We start from the raw sequence: 24,278 nt of genomic DNA, 5'->3' as shown, positions 1-24,278 counted from the left end.
AAGTTTGTCTTCTAATTCTTGGTTTTGACAACGCTGATAATGTATGAAGCATAACTTTGTCAGTGGACCAGCCTTCCTTTCAGTGGGCAAAATGCTTTTCCTTTAAGAGAGCTGGACAGCAAGCACTGATGCTGAAATAAAGAAGTTAGCTTCTGTCTGGCCTTTGTCGACTGATTGGAAATGAGAAATTCCAGACTTTCTTCAGCAGTTCTTTCTGCTTAAGTGTGAGTTACAGTCAGGTTTCAAATATGTGGTGATGAGGAAAACAGATGTATGTGACAACCATCAGACAGCAGGGAAAACAGCTTTCTCTCCTGACTCCTGTGTAGGCTCAGCTGCTCTGCTCCTGAGCAAGGAAGAATAATTGCAGCCAGTTCTAGACTAGTGTATATTCTTCTTTCTGGTTCCCAAAGCCTGTGTGTAAGGTCAGGTCATAAATCCAGCACACAGGACAACTACACGAGTCCTAGTAATAGCTGATTGGCTGGGCTTTAGACAAACACTTAATTTTCCATGATTTGGGTCATGACTTCCTGTCCTCTCTGATAAAAATGAGGAGATCTCCTTCCTATTCTGTAGGAGAGTGCACCTTTTCACTTGAAATTCAACACCTTACATCCTTCTCCAGGGAACCTCAGAAGCCAACAGCAGAACAGCAGGTGTTGCTGCCAGCAGCTTTGAGGCATACTGGTCTCTTGTGTCCCATTGGAGGCCCTGTGGGAGCTTCTGTTTCCAAGAAGGGGTATATATATACATCTGTGTGAAGGCAAGGGTGACCTCAAGAAAACTGAAAGCAGACATGAAATGAATCTGCTTCTGGGATTTAGTTTGAGGCACTTGAACGTTAAGATGGACTCCAGTCTTAGAGCTACGGGTTACTACTGCAGTGCTCGTGAATGCACAGCTCATGTTCTCTCAGTATCTGATAGTGGTAGCAGACAGCCAGCAGATGATTAGAAAGAATTCCAAGCATCTTCAACCAGACGTGGCACTGAGGGACGTGGGTCGGTGGTGGTGGTGGTTGCTGGGCGGACTTGGTGAGCTTAGGGCTCATTTCCAGCCTTAATCCTTCCATGATTCTACTCTAGGAATTAAGCACTTAGAAGAGCCAAACACCTCCCTGGGGCAATGCATGTAGGTGTAAGTCAGGACATGGTACAGGCAATGCTCTGTAATAGTTAAAGCTTTTTGCCTCGTGTTTGGTGATACCTTTGGCCTGAAACTAAGGTATCCTCGTTACAGAAACCCCTCCGTCTGGGTTTCATGAGAGCTGTAGAATCTGTTCTAATCTGTTAAAGAGCAATAGTTTTGTAAAATATGTGGGTTTTGTTTGGTTTTGTTACATGGATATCTAAATCTGTCAAGGCTTTCTGCACTGCAGGAGATGCAGCTCCTGATAGGGATGGAATAGGAATCTGCTGATTCAGATTCAGAAACCTGGATGTGCTCACAAACGTATTTAAGGCCACTTCTGTTGAAGTTTTCTGCTGTATAAAGAAGTCAGAAATGGTACACATTGCAAACCTGACACTGCCAGGGAAAAAGGAAAAACAAAAGGCTCTTCTAAGTTGTGTTGTGCAGCTTCCAGACTTGGTGTAATAACCCTATAAAACCTGTCATTTGGGGAAATGTGGTTTTGTAGGGATAGCAGCACAGGGAGCTGCATCTGGAAGATAGAAACCGAAGTGCTGTAGGAGAGGATGGGTCTGTGCCTAACAGTGTGTTCATAAAACCCTGCTCTACTGGAGTACTTTAAAAAGTAGATCTGATACACAAGCCAAAAGTCCATTCCCATAGGAGAAATCGTATCCAAATGAATAGTCAGATCGCCTCCACAAGTAATATTCAGCCTAAATTGATGTCTGCATTGCAAAGTCTGTGCTTTACTCATCTTCAGGTGTAACCTACACTCAACAAAACTTCTGGCTCGTAGAAATAAGAACAGAATATCTCTAACTCCCCAGAGTTTCTTTCCTTCTGTCGCAGGGCGCTGAAGGAACCCAAAGAACTGAATTTCATTTTTGGTGTGAACATTGAGCAGCGTGAGTTGGATGGCATGTTCATTTATAACTGCAGTCGGCTGATAAAGATGTATGAGAAGGTGGGCCCACAGCTGGAGGGTGGCATGTGAGTTTTTGGTGATTTTTCAGCATTATTTTTGCACGTTCTTACACGTAACTTAGGCCTTCCAATGAGCTTTTTCTGCATTAATCATTCTTGGTGAGCATGAGACTTCCGTTTTCTCAACCTTTAGTTTGGATTCTGACAAATAAGATATATTCTAATATTTCCCAGTACTTCCATGTTTTCCCAGTTAAAAATGAGTTCTCTCCATCCCAGCTCAAGTCTGAATTAGAAAGCTGATAAACTTAAGAACAGTACTGCTGCAAGAATGAGTGTGTGTGTGATTGCATGTGTGCCATCTGCTGTTGTCAGTGCTGTTTGTCTGAACATGGACCTCCCAGTTTAATACCGTTCCTGACTGTGTGTTCCTCTTGCAGGGCATGTGGTGGAGTAGTCGGTGTCGTGGATGTGCCCTATCTGGTTCTGGAGCCAACTCATAATAAACAAGACTTTGCTGATGCCAAAGAATACCGACATTTGTTGAAGGCCATGGGAGAGCATTTAGCTCAATACTGGAAGGATGTAGCTATAGGTAATGAAGCTTTATAGTTGCCAGGGGCAGGAGGGAGAGACTTGGGCTGGATGGGAGCTATGGGAGAGGACAGCCAAGAGTGAATGTGGTGATTTTGGTGATTATAACTCCGTATTGAATGGAGGCTTGTTTGTTTTCCAGCCCAGAGGGGTATCGTCAAATTCTGGGATGAATTTGGTTATCTGTCAGCAAAATGGAGCCAGCCTCCATCCAGTGAACTGCGCTACAAACGCCGCAGAGCCATGGAGATCCCCACCACCATTCAGTGCGGTGCGTGTGAACGGGTGCAGCTGGGAGGTGCTCCCCATGGGGAGGGAACTCCTGGCTGCAATTTGGGGACAGATAAATGGGAGGAGGTTTGAGGCGAGCTCCTCTATCTTGGTTCCCTGCTAGGGCTTGTCCCCTTTTCTGAGTTCCCTCTGCCTTTTACCCAGCATCTGCTGGTACATTTAAATGTCTTTAAATAAGGTTTTGGTCCTGCATAACGTGCTGATCATGATGTTCTTCAGGCAGCCTTACAGAACAGGACGGATGTACTTAGCAGCAGAGTTGAGAACGGGCTTAGAAATGGAATAGGAAGTGAGACTGACCAAAGCCACCCATCACAACACAAATAAGATCTCAAAGTTCCCCATAAGCAATGGAGGGCAGCCAAGTGCCTTGTGTTCTGATGCACCAGCCTGCTAAACAGCTCTGGATACAGCACAGAAGGGACCCATTTACAGTCATCTTTTTAGCTTCTCCTTTGTGCACTGCTGAGTGGCTCTGGCTAAGCCCTTATTCCAGCTGGGAGAAGGGAGATCTCAACATAACCACTTCCTCATTTCATAGAGGGACACCAAACTCTCATGACCATTTTCCCACGGGAACTGGGAATGAGGATGTAGCAAGGAACATAGAGCCAATCTTTTGGAATTATTTTGTCATGCTCTCCTCCCTAGATGGTTTTCTCAGCAACTTCCAGGTTCTTCACACATAGGAGGAGCTTTCCTGTTGTTCTTTATCATCTTTGCTGTTGACATCTGCCATGGCTTGTGAAGTCCTCCCAGAGCCTGATTTAAAAATGCTTGCCTTTTATTAATTTTTGTGATGTTGGTTTCCTGGTAGTCCAGCAGTGCCCTAAAAACCAAACTTGGTACATCTGACTCATCTAAAATCTATTACATTATCTAATTTTAGTGATTATGTTTCTGAGTTCTTGAGTGTTGGTGCCAGTAAGGGACAGCCTGCCTCCTGAGATGAGCAGTGATTTCAGGATGGGCTGCTCCATTTGTAAGTGCTGTCACTGTAGCAGTGAAGTGCTCCAGTATCAGTTGATGCCAGGCTTCATCGGATTATTGTTACAGTTGCTTTGCTTACCAGATTTGAGGTCTTCCTCAAATTGGAGGTGTATGTTTTGTGCATCTGTATTTTGCCACTAGTCTTAACTGTCAATGAATATGTTATGGAAATAGATGTGATTCTTGGGCATTAAATAAGCTTGAGAAGTGCTCTAGAAAGAGAACTTGATTGTGTTGCCTCAAGCTGTGCATTTCTGACTTGCAAAGTGTTTACTTTAACAGATGTATGCCTGAAATGGAGGACTCTCCCATTCCAGCTGAGTTCAGTGGAGAAGAATTACCCTGATAGTTGGGTGTGCTCCATGAACCCCGATCCTGAACAAAACAGGTAAGAATCAGTGAATATAAATAATGCCTTATTTGCATATTTATGGTCAGGAATTCTTTGGGAACAGCTGGAGAGACAGACAGTAGTTCTGTACCTGTATGGTACACCTGTGGGCTGTGCTTGCAGTCTATCCAAGTAGTGATGATGTACTAATTGGTGCTGACATGCAGGTGGACATGGCAAATTAGTGTGTGCTCTCAGCATGTTTGCTGGTGATGCAATACTGGAAGAGTGGCTCTTTTGCCAAAGGGTTGTGCTGCCCTCCAGAGGGACCTGGACGTGCTGGTGGAGTGGGCTGATAGGAACCTCGTGGTATTCAGCAAGAATTGCAGAGTCCTGCACCTGGGGAGGAACAGCCTGAGGCACCAGGACATGATGGGAGAGCCAAGCTGAAAGGAAGCTGGTCAGAAAAGACCTGGTGGTCCTGGCGGGCACTAAATTGAACGTGAGCTAGCAGTGTGCAAAAATGACCTGTGGTGTTCTGGGCTGTGTCAGGAAGAATACTACAAGCAAGAGAAGTAGTGTTGCATTGTGATAAGCAATGGACACAAACTGAAGTAAACAAGGATCCTCCTTGAATATCAGGAAACACTTTGACCATGAGGGTGACCGTGCACAGCTGCCCAGAGGGACTGGAGTTTCCCTCCTTGTGGATACTTAGAAGCCATGTGGACGTGGTCCTGGGCATTCTATTCTAGGCATCTCTGCTTGAGTAGAAGGGTCGGACTGGATGGCCTCCAGTAGGTCCATTCCAACCTCAGCCATTCTATGCCTCTGTGAAATTAAGCTCCTTTGTGGGTTTTCTGCACCATCACTGGAAATGTGATTGTACCAATAGTTCATGCAGTCAAATTGTTACCCATGTTTGTATTGACCTATCCCCAAACTTTTTTTAATTTGTCTCCATGGCTTTGAACTGGTAATTCCCAGTGTAAATGGCTTGATTTAATAGCAGTGCTTTTGATCCTTACATCATGCATTTCCCAAGGAGAAAACAGCTATCTGTGGGATTGTGGCCACTGCAGAAACAAAAAGGGGTTTTGGTGCTGCACGAGGGATGGGAATAGTGCTGCAAGCAAGAGAGGTGTAGATTCTGCAGTCTGTACTGAAGTTGTCTTGCATTCCTTCGGTGCCAGGTGTGAAGCTCCAGAGCAGAAACAGAAATTACCACTGGGAACCTTGAAGAAAGACTCAAAATCACAGGAGGAAAAGCAGAAACAACTGTCAGAGAAAATCCGCCAGCAGCAGGAAAAGCTAGAAGCACTGCAGGTAAACCTGGGGGTCTCCCACTAAGCACAGCAGGCTTTGAGGGACCTGGTGCAAGCAGATGATGCTGAGAGTAATGGCCTCTAATACTGCGTGTGCCGTGTCGCATTCATTGAGTGGGATTGATATAATAAAATATCTCAAGCCTCATTTCCTGTTAGGAAGGTGGGAGTTGACTGCTGGTGTCCCGATGTTGAGAGACAGCAGAAACCGCCTTCTGTACAATTGCTGATCTTTTTTGAAACGGGCAAACTGTTTGCTCATTTTCTTCACTTTCTGGGTTTTCTTTCCTTCATAGAAAACCACGCCAATTCGGTCTCAAGCTGACTTAAAGAAGCTGCCTCTGGAAGTGAGCACACGGCCTGCAGGGGAGGTAATTGGGATACCACTGTAGGCTACTCTTCTGCGTTGTCCTTAGCTCAGAGCCTGACTTTTCTGTCTCTCCTCTCTATATACCTTGATTTGTTCTGGAACACCCAGCCAGTGACTCGATCTCAGCGCCCACGATCTCCTCCCTTACCCGATGTCATCAAGAATGCTCCCAGCAGACCTCCACCACTTACACCTCCTTCCAAGTCCGTCAGCCAGCTGAAAAAGAGTTCTTCTACTTGGACAAATATTAACACTCCCAGATTGGCCAGCATTCTGTCCAAGGAGGAGGCCAGCACTTCCAAGACACACCACGATGCTGTGACAGCCGGAAAGTCTAACAGCACCTCAAAGACTCTTGCCAAACCAACTACACCAACAAAACCCTCCTCTGCTGTCCCGCTGAGCCCCAAAAGCCCACGTGAGACACCCAACTCGAAAACTGCTAAGGTGTCAACACCAAAGAAATCTGCCACTGTCAAATCACCCCAGGTGAGATTCAGTGGGATGAAAACCATCAGCTCCTTACCTGCTGGTCTGCATAGCCCATGTTGCTGTGTCACATCACAAAGAAATGATGGAGTGGCAGGGTTGGGGGCTCCTATTATCATATGGCACCCTGTAAGACCTTGAATAGTGAAGTATACAGAGTTGGTGGGGCTTCTTGTTTTTCCCTGTTTGATTTTGAAATGCTTGGTGAATAGATTTTGTTTGATAACATACCTGAGGTGCAGCTGGAGCTTGTTTTGCCTCCTTCAGGCCTGCACCCCCCGCAAGAGGACCATGCACACTGCTGAGGAGTTGTCTGAGGAGGAAGTGGAGAGCAAGAAGGAGAGGACGAAACGAGGCAAATTTGTAGCAGTGAAAGAGGAGAACAAAGATCCCAGTGAGGTGGTGGTAGAGGTGAGAGTGCACAAGATGCTGCAGCGGAAGGTGTTTGTCAGCTGTTTGCAATCTTGTCAGCAGACATCTAATCTGACCTCGCTTTGCTTGTAGCTCACAGACAGTGCAGGGGAAGAAGACGTGGCAGAACTGAAGAAAGCTCAGAAAGGTGAGAAATGAACTCACGATACAGTGAAAAAGAGGTGTTTCAGAGCTAGATTCACTGGTTAGACATGTCTTTTCATTAATGAGCTCTGTAAAGAAGAGGGGCTGGGAGACCTGTAGCAAAGATGCTGTCGCACCTTCTGCCAGACGTGAAGTTAATTTCTGCAGCATGTTCCCAAGGTGCTCAATGCAAAGTGACCCAGTAGAAACCCATAGGAAGTTGTCCTAGTCTAATCTGAGCCTGAACAGCATGTCATACAGCCCAGGGTACAGCAGAAACACTGTCTGAGAGTGCCATTTCCTTATGTATTAATGTTTCTAAGTAGAAGTTCAGCTCTGTGATAGAGATGTTTTTATGATTCATGTACCATTTGAAGCAACTGTCACAGTTTTAGGTTAGCTCCCAGTGGCTGTCTTTTCTGAAGACGAAGCAGAATGTGACCTCCAGCATCTGAATACTTGCCAACATCTTCACTGTGTCCTTCCTTTCAGACAAAGGGCTGCGCGTGGAGGTCCGTGTGAACAAGGAGTGGTTCACAGGCCGTGTCACAGCTGTGGAAATAGGCAAACATGCTGTACGCTGGAAGGTGAAGTTTGATTATGTTCCTACAGCCACCACTCCGAGAGACCGCTGGTAACTATCTTCAGCTACTGCACTTTGGAGGCTCTTGCTTTCAAGAGGAAGACTCTGGTTTACTTGCATAGATACTGAGGACAGAAATACGCTGCTGTCCTGTCAGGGAGGTGTGTTTACTCAGGTCAGTCCAGCTGCTTTGCAAAGAGTGAACACAACAAACTCAGTACGATCTGCTCATCACTTGAATGTGATGCTCCCATGGAAGCAGCTGTTGTGTAATCTAGGGGTCTCAGTGACAAATATGTACGGATTCAGATGAAGCTGTTAAGTGTCCCTGGAGGTGTTGAGGGCCAGGTTGGATGGAGCCCTGGGCAGCCTGGTCTAGTATTAAATGGGGAGGTTGGTGGCCCTGCCTGTGGCAGGGGGGTTGGAGATTCATGATCCTTGAGGTCCCTTCCAACGTGGGCCATTCTGTGTTTCCCTGTTTCAGATACGACTGATGTAGATAAATAGATCTGATTTTCCCTTTCTTTTCTTTTTCCCCTTCTCAGGGTAGAGAAGGATAGTGAGGATGTGAGGTTGATGAAGCCTCCCTCTCCAGAGTACCAGAGCCCAGACACACAGCAGGAAGAGGAGGTTGTTGTGGCTGAACCTTCTACCTCAGAATGTGTCGGAATTGAACCAGACACTACAGGTCCCAGCAGTGGCCAAGAAACAGTAGACTTACTAGTTCAGATCCTTCGGTGAGCCCACACTTTCCCTTGTGAGCTGCTGCAGCCTGATGGCTTTACTTTTTCAGACTCAAAGCTCCAGCTTTGTTTTTTTTTTCTTTCCTGCATAGGAATTGTTTGCGATACTTCCTGCCTCCAAATTTTCCTATTTCCAAGAAGGAGTTGAGTTCCATGAGTTCGGAAGGGTTGCTGGCATTTCCCTTGGTGAGTTCGGTACATCTGGAAAAATAGATTGTGTAGTTTGTTGGGTTTTTTTCCCCCATTCTTATGGCAAGCCTGCATCCACTGGTTGCAGGATTGTGCACCTCAAAAGCTTATTTGTATTCTTAGCAGACTAGTGTAGCTGAGGGGAAAAAAAGAGTTCATAAATGGTGCCTCAGGTCTTCTATTACCATACATCTGCATGGGAAAGCTGTTGGCTGCTGCTGCCTGAAGTTCTTGTCCGTTGCTGTTAAGTTTTTAACAAGAGAGGTCAGTTCTGAGATCTGTAGAAATGGAATGTAGGCACACCTGTTCATTTACCCCCAACCTTTAAGTCCAACTTACAAAGAGACCATCTGAAAAATAAGAGGGAGCATGGAAGCCAACCCCCTTGTACTTCTCCAGATGACCAGGCTCACAGAGATGGAGCAGAATTGAATTGCAAGATTCACAGCCCACCAGTGATTCACCTTAAGGCTCTTGGTTGAGCAAGGAACAAATGGCATTCTGCATGGGGGTCAGTATCCTGATTTCCTTGATATATGAACTAAAGCTGAGAACACGTGCTGAGATTCTCTCTGAGTCCTTACCAGCAGAATAGCTGAAACGTGTTTGTTATGAGTCAGTACTGTGAGCTGCAGAACCGTGCTGTGTTCAGGAAATACTTCATAAGCTTTGAGGGCTTTTTCTTCCACCGTAGTTTGAATGACTGGAAGGAGGCCCCCACAAAATAGCTATGTGGGTTTCCTTCCCTAACCCAGAGACGTGTGTTCTCTGAACGATATCAGAAGTGGTGGGAGTAAACCAACAGGGATGAAGTCTTCTCTGCTTGAACAGTCTGTCCTTCCTTTGGTGGCTGAGTCTGCACCAGCGTCTGTGTGCTGGTAATGGAAAATGCAGAGAACTGATACTGGCTTCTCTGGCTTGTGTTTTCTCTGACATACTGCCAAACCACAGTATCCTTAATCCAAATTCAGTCCGCTTCTGTTGCATTTCTGGTCTTTGGGAATGTGAAAACCTGTGTGATCTCTGTGCTTCATACTGTAGGCAGATGAGGTATGTAAATGTGAGCATGGCAAGGAATGCAGCCAGGGAGAACAGAAGGGCTGTGCTACCCTCGTGTTGTTCAGTCCTGCTGGTAGCTGCACTCAAGCAGCAACTACTGGGGTCTCCTTTACGTTTAGTGCTTCTTGTAATGCGTCCTCTTTTGTTGTTGTTTTTATGTTCCATAGAAAGACTATTTCAAACAGTACGAGATGGGTCTGCAGAACCTGTGCAATTCATATCAGACTCGTGCTGATGCCCGAGCCAAAGCCTGTGAAGAAAACCTGCACAACACTGAGAGAAAGCTGAAGGAAACAGAGGAGAAACTGCAGAAGCTGAGGACAAACATCGTAGCTTTGCTGCAGAAAGTGCAGGAGGTGGGTGAACCACAGCACCACGACCTTCATCACACTGAGGCCAGTCTGGGCACTGGGTGTTTTAGTCCAGAATTGAGCTGTTCTTCAGCTCTTTCTTTTTCCCCCAGAGGGTGGTGACGCACTGAACAGGTTGCCCAAGGAGGCTGTGGATGCCCCATCCCTGCAGGCATTCAAGGCCAGGCTGGATGTGGCTCTGGGCAGCCTGGTCTGCTGGTTGGCGACCCTGCACATAGCAGGGGGTTGGAATTGGATGAGCATTGTAGACCTTTTCAACCCAGGCCATTCTATGATTCTATGATTATGATTCTTAGTGTGGTGCCACTTGGGTCCAGACCAGCAGAAGCAGCTGTGTGCTGCTGTCACTGCCCACCTTCTGGCAGTCAGGATGCAAAGGCTGCTCGGGATGGGTGCTACAGAGGATACTGTGTTGCTGGACAAGGAGGGGTTTTGTTCTTTCTATTCTCACACTGCTCTTCAAGATTCACTTTTTCACTGATATTTCTTGTTCTTGTCATCTCAGGACATTGATATTAATACAGATGATGAACTGGATGCATATATCGAGGACTTGATCACAAAAGGAGACTGAATAGCCCCATTACACATCCTCAGGAAGTACAGAATTGCTGGTTGCTTCGATGGAGATGTGGATTCCTGCAGTGGAAGACTATGACAGCAGATGAGAGAAGAGAGCTTGTAGACAGTACTGCCATTGTTTTGGTGTACAGGTTGTTGTGACTGAAAAAGACATTTGTGCTTTTGGCAGGAAAGTTTTTAACATTATAATACTTTGAATTCCTTTCTTCCTTTTGTTTATAAATATTTATTTTTAAAATAAATGGGAACTGTGCCTGGTATGATGGGAGGGTTACTGTGTGGTTTTAGTGAAGTAAAAGTGCGGGTCCCCTTTTTGCATCTGACGTATATGTTAAACCTGGAAGACCAGAACGTCATGCCTAGCAGGTTGGCTCATAAGAATCTGACTGGAAGTTAAAACTTGGTCTTAAACAGTAGGAGGGGAGGCCAGGACATGGGACTTCTCTTGGTGTAGGGAAAAACCTGAGCTACAGAGTAGAGATCCAAACAGTCTGTGTGAGCATGAGTGGAGGGGATGAAACTGTGAGGGTTCTCAAAGCTGAGTGTGGGGATAGGGATTGGCATTTGGCTGTGCAGTTGCTGAGGCAGCCCTATGGCAATGGTGTTTTCTGTATGTCTTCAAAGCCCACGTGAGAGCCAGGAAGGGCTTTGCACAAGCTCTGTTCCAGTAGTAGCACAAAACCAGCATCAGCTGCCTCTTCCCCTTCGGCAGTGCTGTGCTGAATTGTGATTCCTATCTTGCCCTTCACTCAGTGTGTCTTGTAGTGCGGAAGAAGGCCAAAGCTTGTAGCAATTGGTCCCTCTGTGAGTGCAGGACGTGGTTCTGTGCCTGCAGCTTTCTTCAATTCCCTCTTGTTTGTGGCCTCAGGGTCCCAAGATGCAACTCACACTTGACCAGTGCTTTCGGGTAGGGGGCATTAAGGCCCTTCTGAGGCCAGTGCTGTGACCAACCCTCAGGGCAAAGCATCTGCCGTGCTGATACCTGAGGAGCAGCCTTGGGCTGTTTGTGGCCATGGCTCAAAGGCTGCAGCTGAGGCTGGCTGGGGCAGCAGTGGTGTGCTGGCCTGGGTTGCTCAGCCCCCCTGGGCTGCTCTGTGGGGCTGAGGGAATCTGCAGCCCAGCTGCCATGGAGGCTCATGAACTGCTGCATTGTCTGTGCAGGGGCTGCGGGCGCCTGGGAACGTGGGCACGTGCAGAAGTGCCAGCCTGATGCTGCCATGTCTCCAGGGCAACACCTCGGGGCAGAGGAGGAATCCCCAGCCCTGCAGGGCAGCCCCAGCCCGACCCTGGCTTTGTTGGTTCCGTGCTGTTTGTTTGGAGATAAGAGGATGAGGCCTTCCTTTTCCTGCCAGCTGCCTGGAAGCGACTCCGCCGACATGAAAAGCTGTGCTGGTGTCTGCCCCGCAGGAGAGAAGGGACCCACTGAGCGCTGCACTGAGCCCTGTGCCAAGGCACCATGAGGGGCACAGTGGGCCCTTGTCCCTGTGCCAGGAGCAGCTGGCAGCTTCCCATCGCTGCCACGAGCTCCTGGCAGCAGCAGCATCCTCACCCCACAGTAGCACAGGGCAGGCTGAGCCTGGCTCAGCTGCAGGAGCCGCTGTGCTGTGGCTGCTCATCCTGAGGCCCAGTGCACCCCTAGGGTGGGCTCTGGCTGTGGGGACCCCTTGGAGTTCCGTACGCCCTTGTGCTGCAGGGCTGCATTGCCCTTTGGTTCCTTTCCATTGTCCTCCTGCCCTCTCCCCGACTCTGCCGGCCTTGTGCAAGTCACTGTCGCACCATATCTGAGCCAGGGGACAAGCAGAGGGGGGCCCAACAGCATGGACAGGGTCAGTATGCCACCACCAAACCCATCCCAAGGCTCTGCATCTGTCTGAGCTCGAGCAATGAGAGCAGATTTGGAAGCTGCAGGCAGTGCCCAGCTCCTGGCGCCTGCTCTTCCTCCATGGGCATTTAGGAGCACAGACACTGCACACATCTCTCAGGTATGAAGCAGTGGAGCAGAAACCCAGGGAGGACCCCAGGCTGTCCCAGCTCCTCCCAGCACAGGGGTTGCCACCCTCGGGTAGCAGGGGAGAGACCCCTCAGCCCAGAGGCCCAGAGCAGAGGTAGAGTGAGGGCAGAGCCTGCAGGGTCACCTCTGCCTATGCAGGACACAGCCTTGGGGCTGGCAGATGGCTGCTGCTTTTCAGGCCGGTGCTTTTCAGGCTGGCATGCCTTCCCTCTCCCCCAGCCCTCCCTCCCAGCGCACACACTGCGCACAGCAGGGCCAGCTCCACCACCACCCCCTCTGCCAGAGGGCCCGGCAGCTCAGCCCTCATGCCCACAGCTGCAGGGATGCGGCTCTGGGTCTGGTTGGAGCTCACAGCCCCGGGCACAGCAGCCCCTTGCAGAGGCTGAATGGGTGGCAGGAGAGCGGGATGGAGCTGGAGATGTGACCTGCTCAGATGGAGCTACCGTTAAGGCAAGGAGGAGCTGCAGAGGGCTCCAGGTGACCACGCAGGGCTGGGCTCGGCACGCTGCGGCCACAGCCTTGGGTGTGGGTGCTGGGACGGAGCAAGAACCCCATTGGATTTGCAGAGCTGGGGCTCCAAGTATTGCTCACCCATCCTTGCAGGAACGGAGAAGCCCTCGGACTGCCAGCGCCCACCCGGCCCCGGGACAGGGCTGCCCCGCGCCAGCAGGAAGGGGTAACCCCGCTGCGGCGCTCCGGGAGTGCGGTCTCACTCCATCCCCACGCTTCCATCAGCGCAGGGGTAACTCCCGCCGAACGGCCGCTCTCCGAACCCGGTGCCACCACAGCGCAGAACGCCTCCGGCGCCAAACCGCAGCCGGGGCAGCGCCGCGTGGGCTCCGGCCGCGACGGGACGAAGAAGGGATCGGGCTCCGAGGGCGGCACGGCCGTTTATTGGGAGGAAGGGGCGCCGCTACACCTTGGTGCCCCCCGAGGAGGGCAGCTCGGAGCGCTGCGTCGGAGCGCTCGGCGTGGAGGAGGCGGCGGGGGGCGGTCGGGCTCCGCGCAGCCCCAGCAGCGCCCGGCACTGCGCGCGGAAGCGGCCGTCGAGGAAGGCGTAGAGCAGCGGGTTGAGGCAGCTGTTGAGGTAGGCGAGGCAGGTGGCGTAGGGATGCAGGCGGGAGATGAGGCCGAGCAGCGCGCACGGCAGCTCCAGCAGCCCGGCCGCGGCCAGCACGAAGAGGCTCTTCAGCAGGTGGAAAGGCAGCCAGCAGCCGGCGAACACCCCGACCAGCGCGGCGATCAACCGCAGCAGCCGCCTCCTCGCCGCCGCTTCGGCTCTGCGGGGCCGCAGGTGGCGGCGGACGGCGCTCCCCACGCAGCAGTAACACACGGCCATGAGCAGCAGCGGGGCGGCGAAGCCCAGCGCGGTGGTGCCGAGGCTGAGCGCCGCCGCCGCCCGCTCCGCGCCGCCCCCCTCCCCGCCCAGCCGCAGGTCGCACAGCGTGCGGTTCCGCGCGTCCCTCCGCGCCTCGCGGAGCAGCAGAGCGGGCAGAGCCGCCGCCGCCGCCGCCGCCCACAGCGCGGCCAGAGGGCCCAGAGCCGCGGGGCGGCGGAGACGCGCGGAGGCGGCGCGGGGCGGCGGGGGGGCGGCGCGGAGCACGGCGCGGTAACGCTCGGCGCTGAGGCCGCCCAGGCAGAAGGCGGAGGCGAACATGTTGAGCAGCACCAGGTAGCTGCTGAGCTTGCAGAGCGCCGCGCCGAAGGGCCAGTGGAAGCGCAGCGCCGTGTAGGCGGCCCACAGCGGCAGCGTGGCCACGAAGGCCAGGTCGGCCAGCGCCAGGTTGCCGATGTAGGCGTCGGCCGAGCGCCGCTTGGCTCGGGGGCCGCGCCACACCGTCAGCAGCACCAGCGCGTTGCCCGCCAGCCCCAGCACGAAGACCAGCGCGTAGAGCGCGGGCAGCAGCGCGAAGGACGCCTCCCAGTCCGCCTGCCAGGCGCACGCCGTCCCGTTGCCCTCCTCCTCCTCCTCCGCCTCCCCGTAGTAATAATCCGCCTCCGCGTACTCCATCGCCCCGCGCCGCCCCCCGCGCCCCGCGGCGCTCCCCCTTAATAAGGGGACCCCGCGCACCGCCCCGCGGAGGCGGAGAGCGGTGGGAGCGGCTCCGGGGGGCGACGGAGGGGGTGCGGGTACCCAAAGTGCGGCCCCGAGGGTGGGGGGGCCGAGCCGGGGCTGCGGGAGAGGGCTTTGTGCGGGGGGGAACGTGAGAGGGAGGGGATGGAGGGAGCGGGATGCAGGCGGGGATACAGGTAGGGATGCAGTAGGGAAGCAGCAGAGATGCAGTAGGAAGCAACAGGGATACAGTAGGGGAGCAGCAGAGATGGAACAGGGATGCAGTAAGGATGCAGTGGGGAAGCAGCAGTGATGCAGGCAGGGATGCAGTAGGGAAGCAACAGGGATGCAGGCAGGGATGCAGTAGGGAAGCAGCAAGGATGCAGTAGGAAGCAACAGGGATACAGTAGGGAAGCAGCAGAGATGGAACAGGGATGCACTAAGGATGCAGTGGGGAAGCATCAATGATGCAGTAGGGATACAGGCAGGGATGCAGTAGGGAAGCAACAGGGATGCAGGCAGGGATGCGGTAGTGCAAAAGCTTCATGCTGAGCACAGTGGGACAGCAGATGCCACTCTGGGCACAGTGCTATCATCCCACCCCACCTCACACCAGCAGTCCTATTGCTGGTGTGGCCATGCCAGAGGTGAGCAGGACCTGCAGGAGTCAGGGAAGAAGGCAAAGCAATCGCCACAGCTTCCCGGCCAAGGTGTCCGGAAGCAAAAATCTCTGTCAGCAGGTCTGCTTTCCTGCAGGTCGCTCTCTGCGTTATCAGAACCCGTTTTGTTTTTTTCCCTTCTCTCAGACAAGAGCGCCCTTGTTTGAAGGGACCCTCACAGAAGCCACTTCCCCTTTGTGGGTCCCGGGGTGGCACGCAGCCAGCAGCAGTGCTGCCAGCAGTGGGGGTGTGGGGCTGCTGCACACAGCAGAGGTTCTTCCCTCGCTGGGATGGGGTAGGTTCCTGTTCCTGTTCCCCAGTGTGGCTGATGCCCCTGTGCTGAAGTGGCCCTGTGCTGTGGAGTTGGCCCTGAAGCAGTGCTCCTGTGACCCGCCCTGGCCACATCCGTTGTCCCTTTTCCCATGAGGGCTGCTGGGATGCCCTGCTCTGGGCTTCGGCATCATCTACCCTGGAACATCTTTAACCATCACCAATCCCTCCACTACGCAAAGATGAAAATGTGGGTCCAACATTCTGTCCTGCCAGGAGCAGCTGGGGGAGCCATGCCTGCGTCAGGGGGACAGAGGAGGCTCAGGGCTGTGGGAGTTATCCTGCCTTCTTTGCAGGAATTGGGGAGGCTGGGCTGGCTGGTGCTGGGCCGGAGGTGCTGCTCTTACCTTGTTCCAAAGGCAACCAGATTCCTAAGCAACTGAACTGGCAGGAGAGTGAGAAGTGCTTTTAAAGTCAGGAAATCCAACTGAAAGGACTGCAGGAGGAAGAAGAAGAAGAAAAAAGTCATATTACATTATTTCACACCTTTTGGCACAGTGTCTCCAGCAAACCGAACTGCCATGCAGGACAGCAGGAGTTTGCCTGTACCGATCCTCTGGCATTTTACTTTAAGGCCCAGTGCTGTGACCAACGCGGTGCCCTCAGCCCAGCTGCTGTCACACCAGCACATCACACACTGTGAGCACAACTTTCCTCCTGCTGGCCCACATTTCAGAGCCGGGGCTCCTTGTTGTTCGGGCAGAGGATTGTAGCTTCCCTACGTGCTTTCTGCAGGACCCTACATCACGTTTGCCTGTGTTCTCCATTTCTTTTCTGAAAGCAATCTCCGTTTTCTCTGTCTATTTGTGAGGCACCGAGGCTCCAGCTGGTGCAGCGGGGAGGGCTGTGTCCCTGGCACTTGCAGAAGCATTCACAGGAGGTGCCACTTCCCGTCTGTCTCCCCACAGATTTCATCTGTCACTGCTTTTTTTTTTCCAGCAGCAGCTGCACCTCCACTGAACTTTCATAGAGGCCCTTCAGTGCTTCCTCTTCCCTGAGATCGCCGCTCTACCATAGACAGAAGATGAACGAGCAGCTTTCCTCCCATTTCTCATATCCCCGAGTTTGCACCTGGGCTGTTTTTCCAGGATTCAGATGCACACAGCCTCATCTGCCTATCCAGCAGTATCTCACGGTCTCACACACTCCCGGCCCTGAGGGCACCACAGCTTTGCCACCCACTTACCAGGGAGAGCGGTCCTGTTGGGAACCGGGAGGAGAAGGAGCCCTGGGGTGAGCTGAGCCCTGCAGATCCAGCCAGGGCAGAGCCAGGGGGAGCAGTCAGCTCTGTTGCATTGCTGGTGGGCAAAAGCAGAGGAAACCTGCTCCTTTCCCAGGGCAGATGCAGTTAAGGGGACAAGTCTGTCAGCTTTGTAAACAAATATACAGGAGGGCAGTTAAAACCTGGGGGCGTTTCCCTGCGGAGATAATGAGGACGGTTTGCAAATCAGGAGAGCAAAAGGAAAATGCTGTTAATGTTGTTCTTGGTTTATAAGCCAGCAATTGCCTGCAGGTGCAAGGCTTTCTTAACCACACAGAGTAAAGGAGAAGGCAGTGCTGAGAGTCTCTCCCACAACCCCAGGGTTTGAAGGGGAAACGCAGCAGGTATTGTGTTACCTTCCTACTAAACGGGGTGGTACTGCTCAACTGTTTGAAGGCATTTGAAAGGGCCAGCTCTCTGTTTTCGTCCCCACAGCCAGCGGGTGAGGTTTCTCTCAGGATCGGGGATGTGGGCAGTGGGCAGATGGAATGGCACAGGGGGGGCTGGGGGCTCTCACAGTGCTGCCGTGAGGACCAGGATGCCAGTGTTCAGGGAGCGACTGGATCCTCACGGTTTTACTGTTCTTCAGAGGCATAGATTTGCAGCAAGGGCAAGGGCACCGTAATTATTATGGCATATTTAGTGATATGAAAGCATGGATCTATGGATTTTGATCCTGAATAGGTCCCTTGGCATCTATTTGTTTAAGCATTGCCTTCGATTATCGCTTTGTTGTTGGCCACTGGAGCTTTCTCGTTGTGTCCGTACTAATGTGGAAGGCTCCAGGGGTTGTTTTCCTCTCACAAGACCCCGATGACAGCAACACGGGGTTGGTGCAGTCCTGGGGGGGCCCTCCCTCCCAAACTGCCACCTGTGCAGCTCAGGACGTGTCCTGGGGGCACTGGAGAGGTGACCAGGCAGTGTTCTGTGGGAGGCAGGAGGAGCAGGAGGTGCTGCCCTGTGCCCCCCACAGCTGCGGCCTTCCCGCTGTGCCTGCAGGGCTGCAGGCCGCGGCCTACACCCGGCACCGCTCCTGCTCCCGCTGTGTGGGGCTCATAGGGGCAGCAGCTCAGGGCTGTGCCGGGCTCTGTGCTGTAAGAGGGGCCCGGTGGGGAGCCAGAGACAGCCTTCTTCCTTCGGAAGTGATAAAAGAGATGCCATTGAAACCATTCACATACCCGCTGCCTGAAACCAGGTTCCTCCATGCAGGAGGAGTTGTGTATAAGTTTAAAATCCGCTATGGCAACTTGCAGAGGTGAGGACTTTGACGAACCACCTCTCAGTTTCTAGAAGGTGTGGTAACAGCAGGCCTGAGAAACGAGAGGGAAGGGACAGTGCTTTTGTCTGCCCGTGCTGCTGGCGTTCAAGGAACAGAAAGGAAAACAGGCTTTTGGATGTGCAGAGGATGAGGATTTGGAGAGTTGTATGAGGCTCTAATGGGAAGTGATAGTAACTGGATGGCAAAGCAACTGAATGAGAGGGTGCTGGTTAGTCTGGTCAGATGGGGAAGGTGTAAAACAAGGACGATGATCACTGAGAGGTGAAAATATTACTTCCCTGAGGGTATTGCCTTGGAGAGATCTGCTTGTATCTGCTTAGACGTGCAGAGATGATGAACAGGTCCTTCTGTCAGAGGGCAGAACCCAGACCAGCTCGCTCAAGAAGTTTTGGAGCTTTTAGTTTGAGAGGACCCAGGATCCTGGAGGCTGTGGGCTGTAACAGACACAGAAGTTGGGGGTGTTCTGGCAAAAGGAGATACTACTGCTTGGTTTCTTTTCAAAACTAGGAGGTTTTAGATTGGGTTCCGCAAAAGAAGCGTTCTGTAGATCTCAAACTTGGTCTGAAGCTTTATGCTTTGTTGCTGTCAACTTCTGATAAAACGTAGCTGTTCTTAAACATCAATAAAAATAAGCAAAGCCAGAGGATGTGTTGGCACCATCTGGCTCCCTTCAGGGATCATGCCCTTCAAGGCTGTGAGCATCACCAGGCAGCAGTCCAAGGGCAATGCCCTCAAAAGCATTGTGCTGTGATCTTCCTCCTGTCTTCAAAAGCAGAACCCATTTACAACTGTTTCTTGCTTTAAATTTGGAGCATTTCTGATCTCTTCTCTCTTCTATCCACACACACAGTGCAAATGGGATGAAAATTCAAAATAATCCTGGATATTTTTAAGAACAACATTTCAAGGTTTTATCTGCTTGATAAGAATTTTCTCTCTGCAGTGAGAATGTTCCCTGTTTATGATGTTTTGTTGTCATTTAAACTCTGTCAAAGAATGTAATTCATTCCTTCCCTTCCCTTCCCTTCCCTTCCCTTCCCTTCCTTTCCCTTCCCTTCCCTTCCCCAGGTGGGACTAATTCTTTGTATCTGTTTTCACAGTGCTCCTGAACTCAACAACACTGACATTGCTGTCAAGGAGTTTGAGGTAGGATATGAAGCAATTTCTGCCAGTATCTTTCTGTAGTGCAGTTCAGGTGATATGAAGGGAGTGGGGAGAAGGATAAGCAAAGCTGTATGTATGTATCTAGAATACCCTTTTCAACAGTTTATGCAAACTGTAAAGTTTTTTTTTGTTTGTTTGTTTGTTTTTTTTCAAAGCCTGAACACTGAACTCCAGTAGAGTTGTGGGTATGTTGTTAATATTATTCCCTCACTTCTTTTTTTTTTTGGTCTTTCCAGGAAGCAATTCGAGTCATCCTTGGAAATCTTGATGATTTACATCCATTTTCTACAGACCACTTCACTATCTTTCCATGTATCCTTTCCTATTCATAAAAGAAAAGATTCCATGAATTGCATATGTTGGACATTGCTTCATTCAGCATTCATGTTCAGTACTTTGGAGATCTTTAGCTACTTTGAGCTTCACAATCTCACACTACCCGAGGACCCAACTCAGCTGGTGCCTTCAGCTAAGAATTGATTTGAAAAGAGTGCTTTGCAGTGTTTTTAGGTCAGTAACTCTGAGTTCCAGGTCAGATTTAGACAGAGAAAATCACAGAATGGCTTAGGTTAGAAGCGACCTTAAAGATCATCTATTTCCAAAAATGAAAGCATGTATACTAAGTCATAGTAAGCCCACCAAACACAACGGCAAGCATGGCTTCTGCACTGCTTTAAAACATTAATGAAATGAGAAATGCTCCTTACAGACTCAGCAACTTTGTCCCACTGGCAGAGAAGACTACAACAGTTCTCAAACGTAGTGCTTTGTTCATAAGTCTTAACGTCGTTCTCAGATTTGAGTAAATGGGAAAGAGTATCAAAAATGAGGTTCAAACACAAGAATGTCAATCTCGTGCCTTATCCCTACATCTGCACTATGTATCTGGAGCTCAACTCATTTCAGCAAAGTTTGTCTTTGGGTAAGTCTGTATGGTTATGTTTGGGTAATTTTCGGAAGAAAGAAGTGTTTTTCAATAGTTTTTCAATTTCAGTGCATTGTATGTAAGTTCAGCAGTCTGTTCTGTTCTCAGAAAATAAGGCATAAAGCAGAAACGCACTTTGAAGTTGGCTGAAGAAACTCCAGTGTAAATAGTCACCAAATTTTGTAATACTTCTGTTGCAGGTAGAGAAGTAAACAGCGACACTTCTGAGCCTGTAAGTTGTGTGTGTGTGTTCTTGGTCCAAACAATGTGAAGCAGCAGAGTACATAGAGACATTCCAGACTACAGCCAAAAATACTGCAAGATAGGGAATGCTTAAGTTTTATCATTTCCAGTTATCAGCCAGGAAATGTAAATTGGCACTACTGGCGTAGTGCTCTGCATGGCTTCTCTCTGGTTCATCTCTTTGAATAAAGCAGCTAGTATTTTATTCACAAATCTTTTTTGTTTCCGTGATAGAAATGTGAACAACTGTACTAAATACAAGTATAGATTGCTTCTGAATTTTGTTATAAAATAGAAAAGTCATAATCAAATGTTACCAGTGCAAAGTTTGCAATGTTTTGAAGGTCAAGAGAAAAAGTGAAATACCAGAAATGACTGACATGGAAGAAACAGTGAAGAGGAGAAGAGTTGAAGGTCAAACAGAGACCTCATACCCAAAGTTATGTATGGACAGGTCAGTCGACTACAAAATACTCTTCTAGGGCATATATAAATACCTTTCATATGCCATTGACCTTCTATGTTCATCATTACTGTGTAGTCCTTTTCCCTGCTGTTCTTTCTTCTCTTTCATTGATGATGCTTTCCCTAATTTTGGATTTCTTTTGGGAAATTTGTACATATTTTCTTTTTCTTTTTAATGAGAATTAGAAACTCGAGTACAAATGTATACTTGGGGTACATATTTTGTTGCCTAGAGGTACTAAAAGCTTGACTTAAAAGTAAAATGCTTACAGTGGCCATATACATGATTGCTTGATTGCTTCCCTTTTGTAATTCTTCTGTAAACTCAGTTCTTATTTATCTCACTTATTTTTTAGACCTGGAGCTGAGAGTGTTCACTGTGTAATTAAAGCAGAGCATGGACTTGAAAAGGTGAGCTACAGAATATTCAGAAAGACACAACAGTATTTATTTACTCCTAGGCTCTTAAGATGGCAAGCATAAAATGCCTTCAGGTAGGTTTTTTTCCTTTTCGTTTGCATCCGTGATAGTGACATCTTTGATTGCTGCTCATCAAAATCAGTCAGATGATGAGTTTTACAGACAGACCACACAAGCTTTTCTGGTTCTTCAGCTAAGAACTAAGGGTAAGTTTAACCTCTCAGAGATGAACCTGAAGAATGGCCTACCTTGACTTCAAGCCTCCAGATGCCTCTTCATATCAGACTCCACAGAGGGCCTGCAGTAGGTGCTGACCTTCATACTGACTTTGATGTCAATACTTGGAGCTCACCACAACTCTGAGCAGATGGCCTTGTAGGCATCTACCTCTCTTCCTTAAAGAGCATAATGAGTTTTCTGACTATGTCATCAGTAGTCATGTTAATGAGGGAACTGTTCTAAAGGGAGCAGAGGTGCTTCCTAAACTCTCTCTTCTCAAAATGCCTTGTCAGGAAGGGAAGATTCTTTCTTTCCCAGGCTTCGGCATCATTTTGACAGCCAGCTGTCTGATCAGAATGGCTGGAATCCAGTCTACACATCTTCCTGCTTCCAAGGACACTGGTAGAAACTGAAGAAAGAGAGAAAGAGAACCGACAGCTGATCAGTCTGTTTCTGAAGATAACTTTCCTACCTTACTTAATCCTCTGAGAATAAATTGTAAAGATCTCAGGCCATCTAAACTTCGGGAATTTTCACAAGTCTGAGCTCAGTGCAAGGGATGCACACCTAAGGAGTAAATCTATGCTTATGTTACCTCCTCTCACTGACAAAATGATTTTACTCTCTTTAAAATAAGCATGCATGAGGATTTTATTGTTTGTGGTCCTTTGTATTTCTGATATCCTGGCTCAGTCCTGCTTCTGATACTTCTCACTTCTGTCCTTTACTGTTACTCACTACTACTATGGCTTAGCAGGACTAATGTCCAGAGGGCTGCACTGTCAGTGGCTATTTCCCACAGCATCTCTGTGTATGATATTTAAAATCTTTGTCTCTACCATCTCAGCTATTATTCTTTTATTATATAATATACTCAAGTCAGCAAATTACAGCTTTACTTTAGATGTTGCTGTTTAGTTCTTAGAGCAAGCAAGTAAACAGAACACTCCTGTGAGATATAATTTCACATCGTGTAACAAAGTTGTGTTTTCTTTCAGAATTATTCCAAAGAAATTCAGCGTGAGCACAGTCCAGCATCCCTCAGCATGGGCTGTAACCAAGAGAGTTTATGTAAGTAAGGAATTCCTGTATTATTTCTTGCATGAGGCATTCAGGGGCATATGGAGGGAGAGAGTTTGTACTTCTGTTTTTGCTCCTGTTTCTTACAGGGGGACCTGTGGGATATAACGTGGAAGGAAGAGCTGAAACCACTCAGGCTGAAGGTGAAATGCAGGTATTGCAGCAAATGGACCAAATCTCAACCAAAGGAACAGTGGAGCCAAAACGAGGACGTCTCTCAAAGTTCTGGAGAAGGTACCTATGTTGCAGCTGTGAGCAGTTCCTACTTAAAGCTGCCTCATAGTGCAGCGTTTGTTTCCCACCAGGACTGCCTGTTCTCTTATTTCCTGAATTTCAGAGGAGAACTATATCTGTGTGTTTTTCACCCAGAGGGTGGTGACGCACTGAACAGGTTGCCCAAGGAGGCTGTGGATGCCCCATCCCTGCAGGCATTCAAGGCCAGGCTGGATGTGGCTCTGGGCAGCCTGGGCTGCTGGTTGGCGACCCTGCACATAGCAGGGGGTTGGAACTGGATGAGCATTGTGGTCCTTTTCAACCCAGGCCATTCTATGAGTCTATGATCTTCTGGTGGGTAGAGGCTGTTAACAAAAAACACTGCAGAGCAGAGAGAAGATACTCCAGCAAACATGAAATGAACTGGTTTGGGGGTGAGAGGAAGCTTCAGGTGTGACATTAGGGAGTAAACACCACGTGAGTTAATTCCTACACGTGAGCCTCCCGTGCTGCTCTGTCCCTTCTGTGTCTGATTCTGGCAGTTCAGGTGACTGTGTTATCCTGACGAGCAGACACGTCTTTTCTGTGGTGGTTAAGCCAAGGCCTTCCAAGGTAAAGAAACATTCCCTCGTGCTCTATGCTTGTGGAAAGGTGAACATTCCCAATAAACGCATCTTTTAGCTGCGTTAGGGAGAGCAGTCCCGGCAGAGAGTTACTGACCTCAATCACCGCCCTTATGTCAGATAAAGAGTGCCATCTACAGTCAGTCTGTTAGAAGACTTTAGCATCTCTCCCAGCAGAGCCTTCCAGGGACCAATCTTCAGTCCCATTAAGAGGATCCTTAAAATCCTTATCGATCATAACGGATGCCAGTCCCATTAACGACTGGACCGCAATGGTGCGAGTTATCCTTTGTGTTTCCTCTCCATGTTTCCATCTTCCTCCGAGGCACGCTGTGCTGGCAGGCAGAGGCAGCCCTTGTGCTTACAGCTCTCAGAGAAGTATTTTGTGTATAATGTTCTGCTTTTGTTTCCCTAGGGTGTTTTCTCCACTGCAGCACCTTTTTGGTGGGAAGCACTGAACTAATCGCTGTGGAGAGGTCAACTTCTACCGCAAACATCAGCTTGTGTTGTTTCTTTGGCAGTTGAGCTTTTCCCATTGCTGGCCTCAGCTATTAAATGCTTCGCGTTCAGGTTTGGATGTTCAGATGTACGTAGTGAAGGTGTTGCCTTAGGAACGGAATGCCTTCTTCACAGCCTCGAGGTTTTTCAGCTCTCCGTTTTGAAAGTCGTTATTTGAGCTCCTAATAAAAGAAACGTCCGCTCGGAAGCGATCGTTATTGAGGGCAGGGGAGGCGTTAGGAGGAGGGGGCACAGCGCAGCACAGCGCAGCACGGCGGGCACGTGGGCGCTGCTGGAAACAC

General features: G+C 49.7%; 3 protein-coding genes across 12 annotated transcripts in view; 2 read left to right on the top strand and 1 right to left on the bottom strand.

Annotated features, from left to right (window-relative positions):
* MORC1 (MORC family CW-type zinc finger 1) overlaps positions 1 to 10,793 on the top strand; it is a 36,880-nt gene extending 26,087 nt beyond the window's left edge. For 5 of the 6 annotated variants that reach the window (XM_040648211.2, XM_015275380.4, XM_040648210.2 and 2 more), the window contains 14 exons: positions 1,987 to 2,127; positions 2,502 to 2,656; positions 2,798 to 2,926; positions 4,219 to 4,324; positions 5,461 to 5,593; positions 5,889 to 5,963; positions 6,071 to 6,451; positions 6,719 to 6,862; positions 6,956 to 7,010; positions 7,499 to 7,640; positions 8,135 to 8,326; positions 8,425 to 8,518; positions 9,748 to 9,936; positions 10,457 to 10,793. In XM_040648211.2, coding sequence (XP_040504145.1) covers positions 1,987 to 2,127; positions 2,502 to 2,656; positions 2,798 to 2,926; positions 4,219 to 4,324; positions 5,461 to 5,593; positions 5,889 to 5,963; positions 6,071 to 6,451; positions 6,719 to 6,862; positions 6,956 to 7,010; positions 7,499 to 7,640; positions 8,135 to 8,326; positions 8,425 to 8,518; positions 9,748 to 9,936; positions 10,457 to 10,525 — 2,005 coding nt within the window. In that variant the 3' untranslated portion in view covers positions 10,526 to 10,793. Of the gene's footprint in view, positions 1 to 1,986; positions 2,128 to 2,501; positions 2,657 to 2,797; positions 2,927 to 4,218; positions 4,325 to 5,460; positions 5,594 to 5,888; positions 5,964 to 6,070; positions 6,452 to 6,718; positions 6,863 to 6,955; positions 7,011 to 7,498; positions 7,641 to 8,134; positions 8,327 to 8,424; positions 8,519 to 8,920; positions 9,033 to 9,747; positions 9,937 to 10,456 lie in introns of those variants that run through there. The other variant, XR_005840080.2, reaches the window with a different exon arrangement.
* Positions 10,794 to 13,415: 2,622 nt separating this feature from the next.
* On the bottom strand, positions 13,416 to 16,956 carry GPR25 (G protein-coupled receptor 25). 2 transcript variants are annotated; one of them, XM_040648213.2, is made up of 3 exons: positions 16,773 to 16,956; positions 15,934 to 16,022; positions 13,416 to 15,823 (listed from the first exon to the last, which is right to left on the bottom strand). In XM_040648213.2, the coding sequence occupies exon 3, from the start codon at positions 15,057 to 15,059 to the stop codon at positions 13,458 to 13,460; it is 1,602 nt and encodes a 533-aa protein (XP_040504147.1). In that variant the 5' UTR covers positions 15,060 to 15,823; positions 15,934 to 16,022; positions 16,773 to 16,956; the 3' UTR covers positions 13,416 to 13,457. The 2 variants fall into 2 exon arrangements, with proteins under 2 accessions (XP_040504147.1, XP_015130873.3); XM_015275387.4 differs by having other exon boundaries at positions 13,416 to 16,022.
* Positions 16,957 to 17,137: 181 nt separating this feature from the next.
* On the top strand, positions 17,138 to 24,184 carry MAJIN (membrane anchored junction protein). Of its 4 annotated transcripts, none has more exons than NM_001396384.1 (10): positions 17,138 to 17,191; positions 19,227 to 19,272; positions 19,527 to 19,602; positions 20,087 to 20,212; positions 20,416 to 20,447; positions 20,803 to 20,912; positions 21,280 to 21,334; positions 22,561 to 22,633; positions 22,732 to 22,876; positions 23,894 to 24,184. In NM_001396384.1, the coding sequence occupies exons 4-10, from the start codon at positions 20,116 to 20,118 to the stop codon at positions 23,934 to 23,936; spliced, it is 555 nt and encodes a 184-aa protein (NP_001383313.1). In that variant the 5' UTR covers positions 17,138 to 17,191; positions 19,227 to 19,272; positions 19,527 to 19,602; positions 20,087 to 20,115; the 3' UTR covers positions 23,937 to 24,184. The 4 variants fall into 4 exon arrangements, with proteins under 4 accessions (NP_001383313.1, NP_001376610.2, XP_046757121.1 ...); NM_001389681.2 differs by lacking the exon at positions 17,138 to 17,191 and adding an exon at positions 17,894 to 18,102; XM_046901165.1 differs by lacking the exon at positions 17,138 to 17,191 and adding an exon at positions 18,186 to 19,124.
* The last annotated feature ends 94 nt before the right edge of the window (positions 24,185 to 24,278 follow it).

The sequence above is a fragment of the Gallus gallus genome, chromosome 15 (assembly GCF_016699485.2).
Source record: "Gallus gallus isolate bGalGal1 chromosome 15, bGalGal1.mat.broiler.GRCg7b, whole genome shotgun sequence".
Lineage (NCBI taxonomy): Eukaryota > Metazoa > Chordata > Aves > Galliformes > Phasianidae > Gallus > Gallus gallus.
Note: the sequence above shows the minus strand (reverse complement) of the source record. Positions and strands in the feature narration are given on the sequence as shown.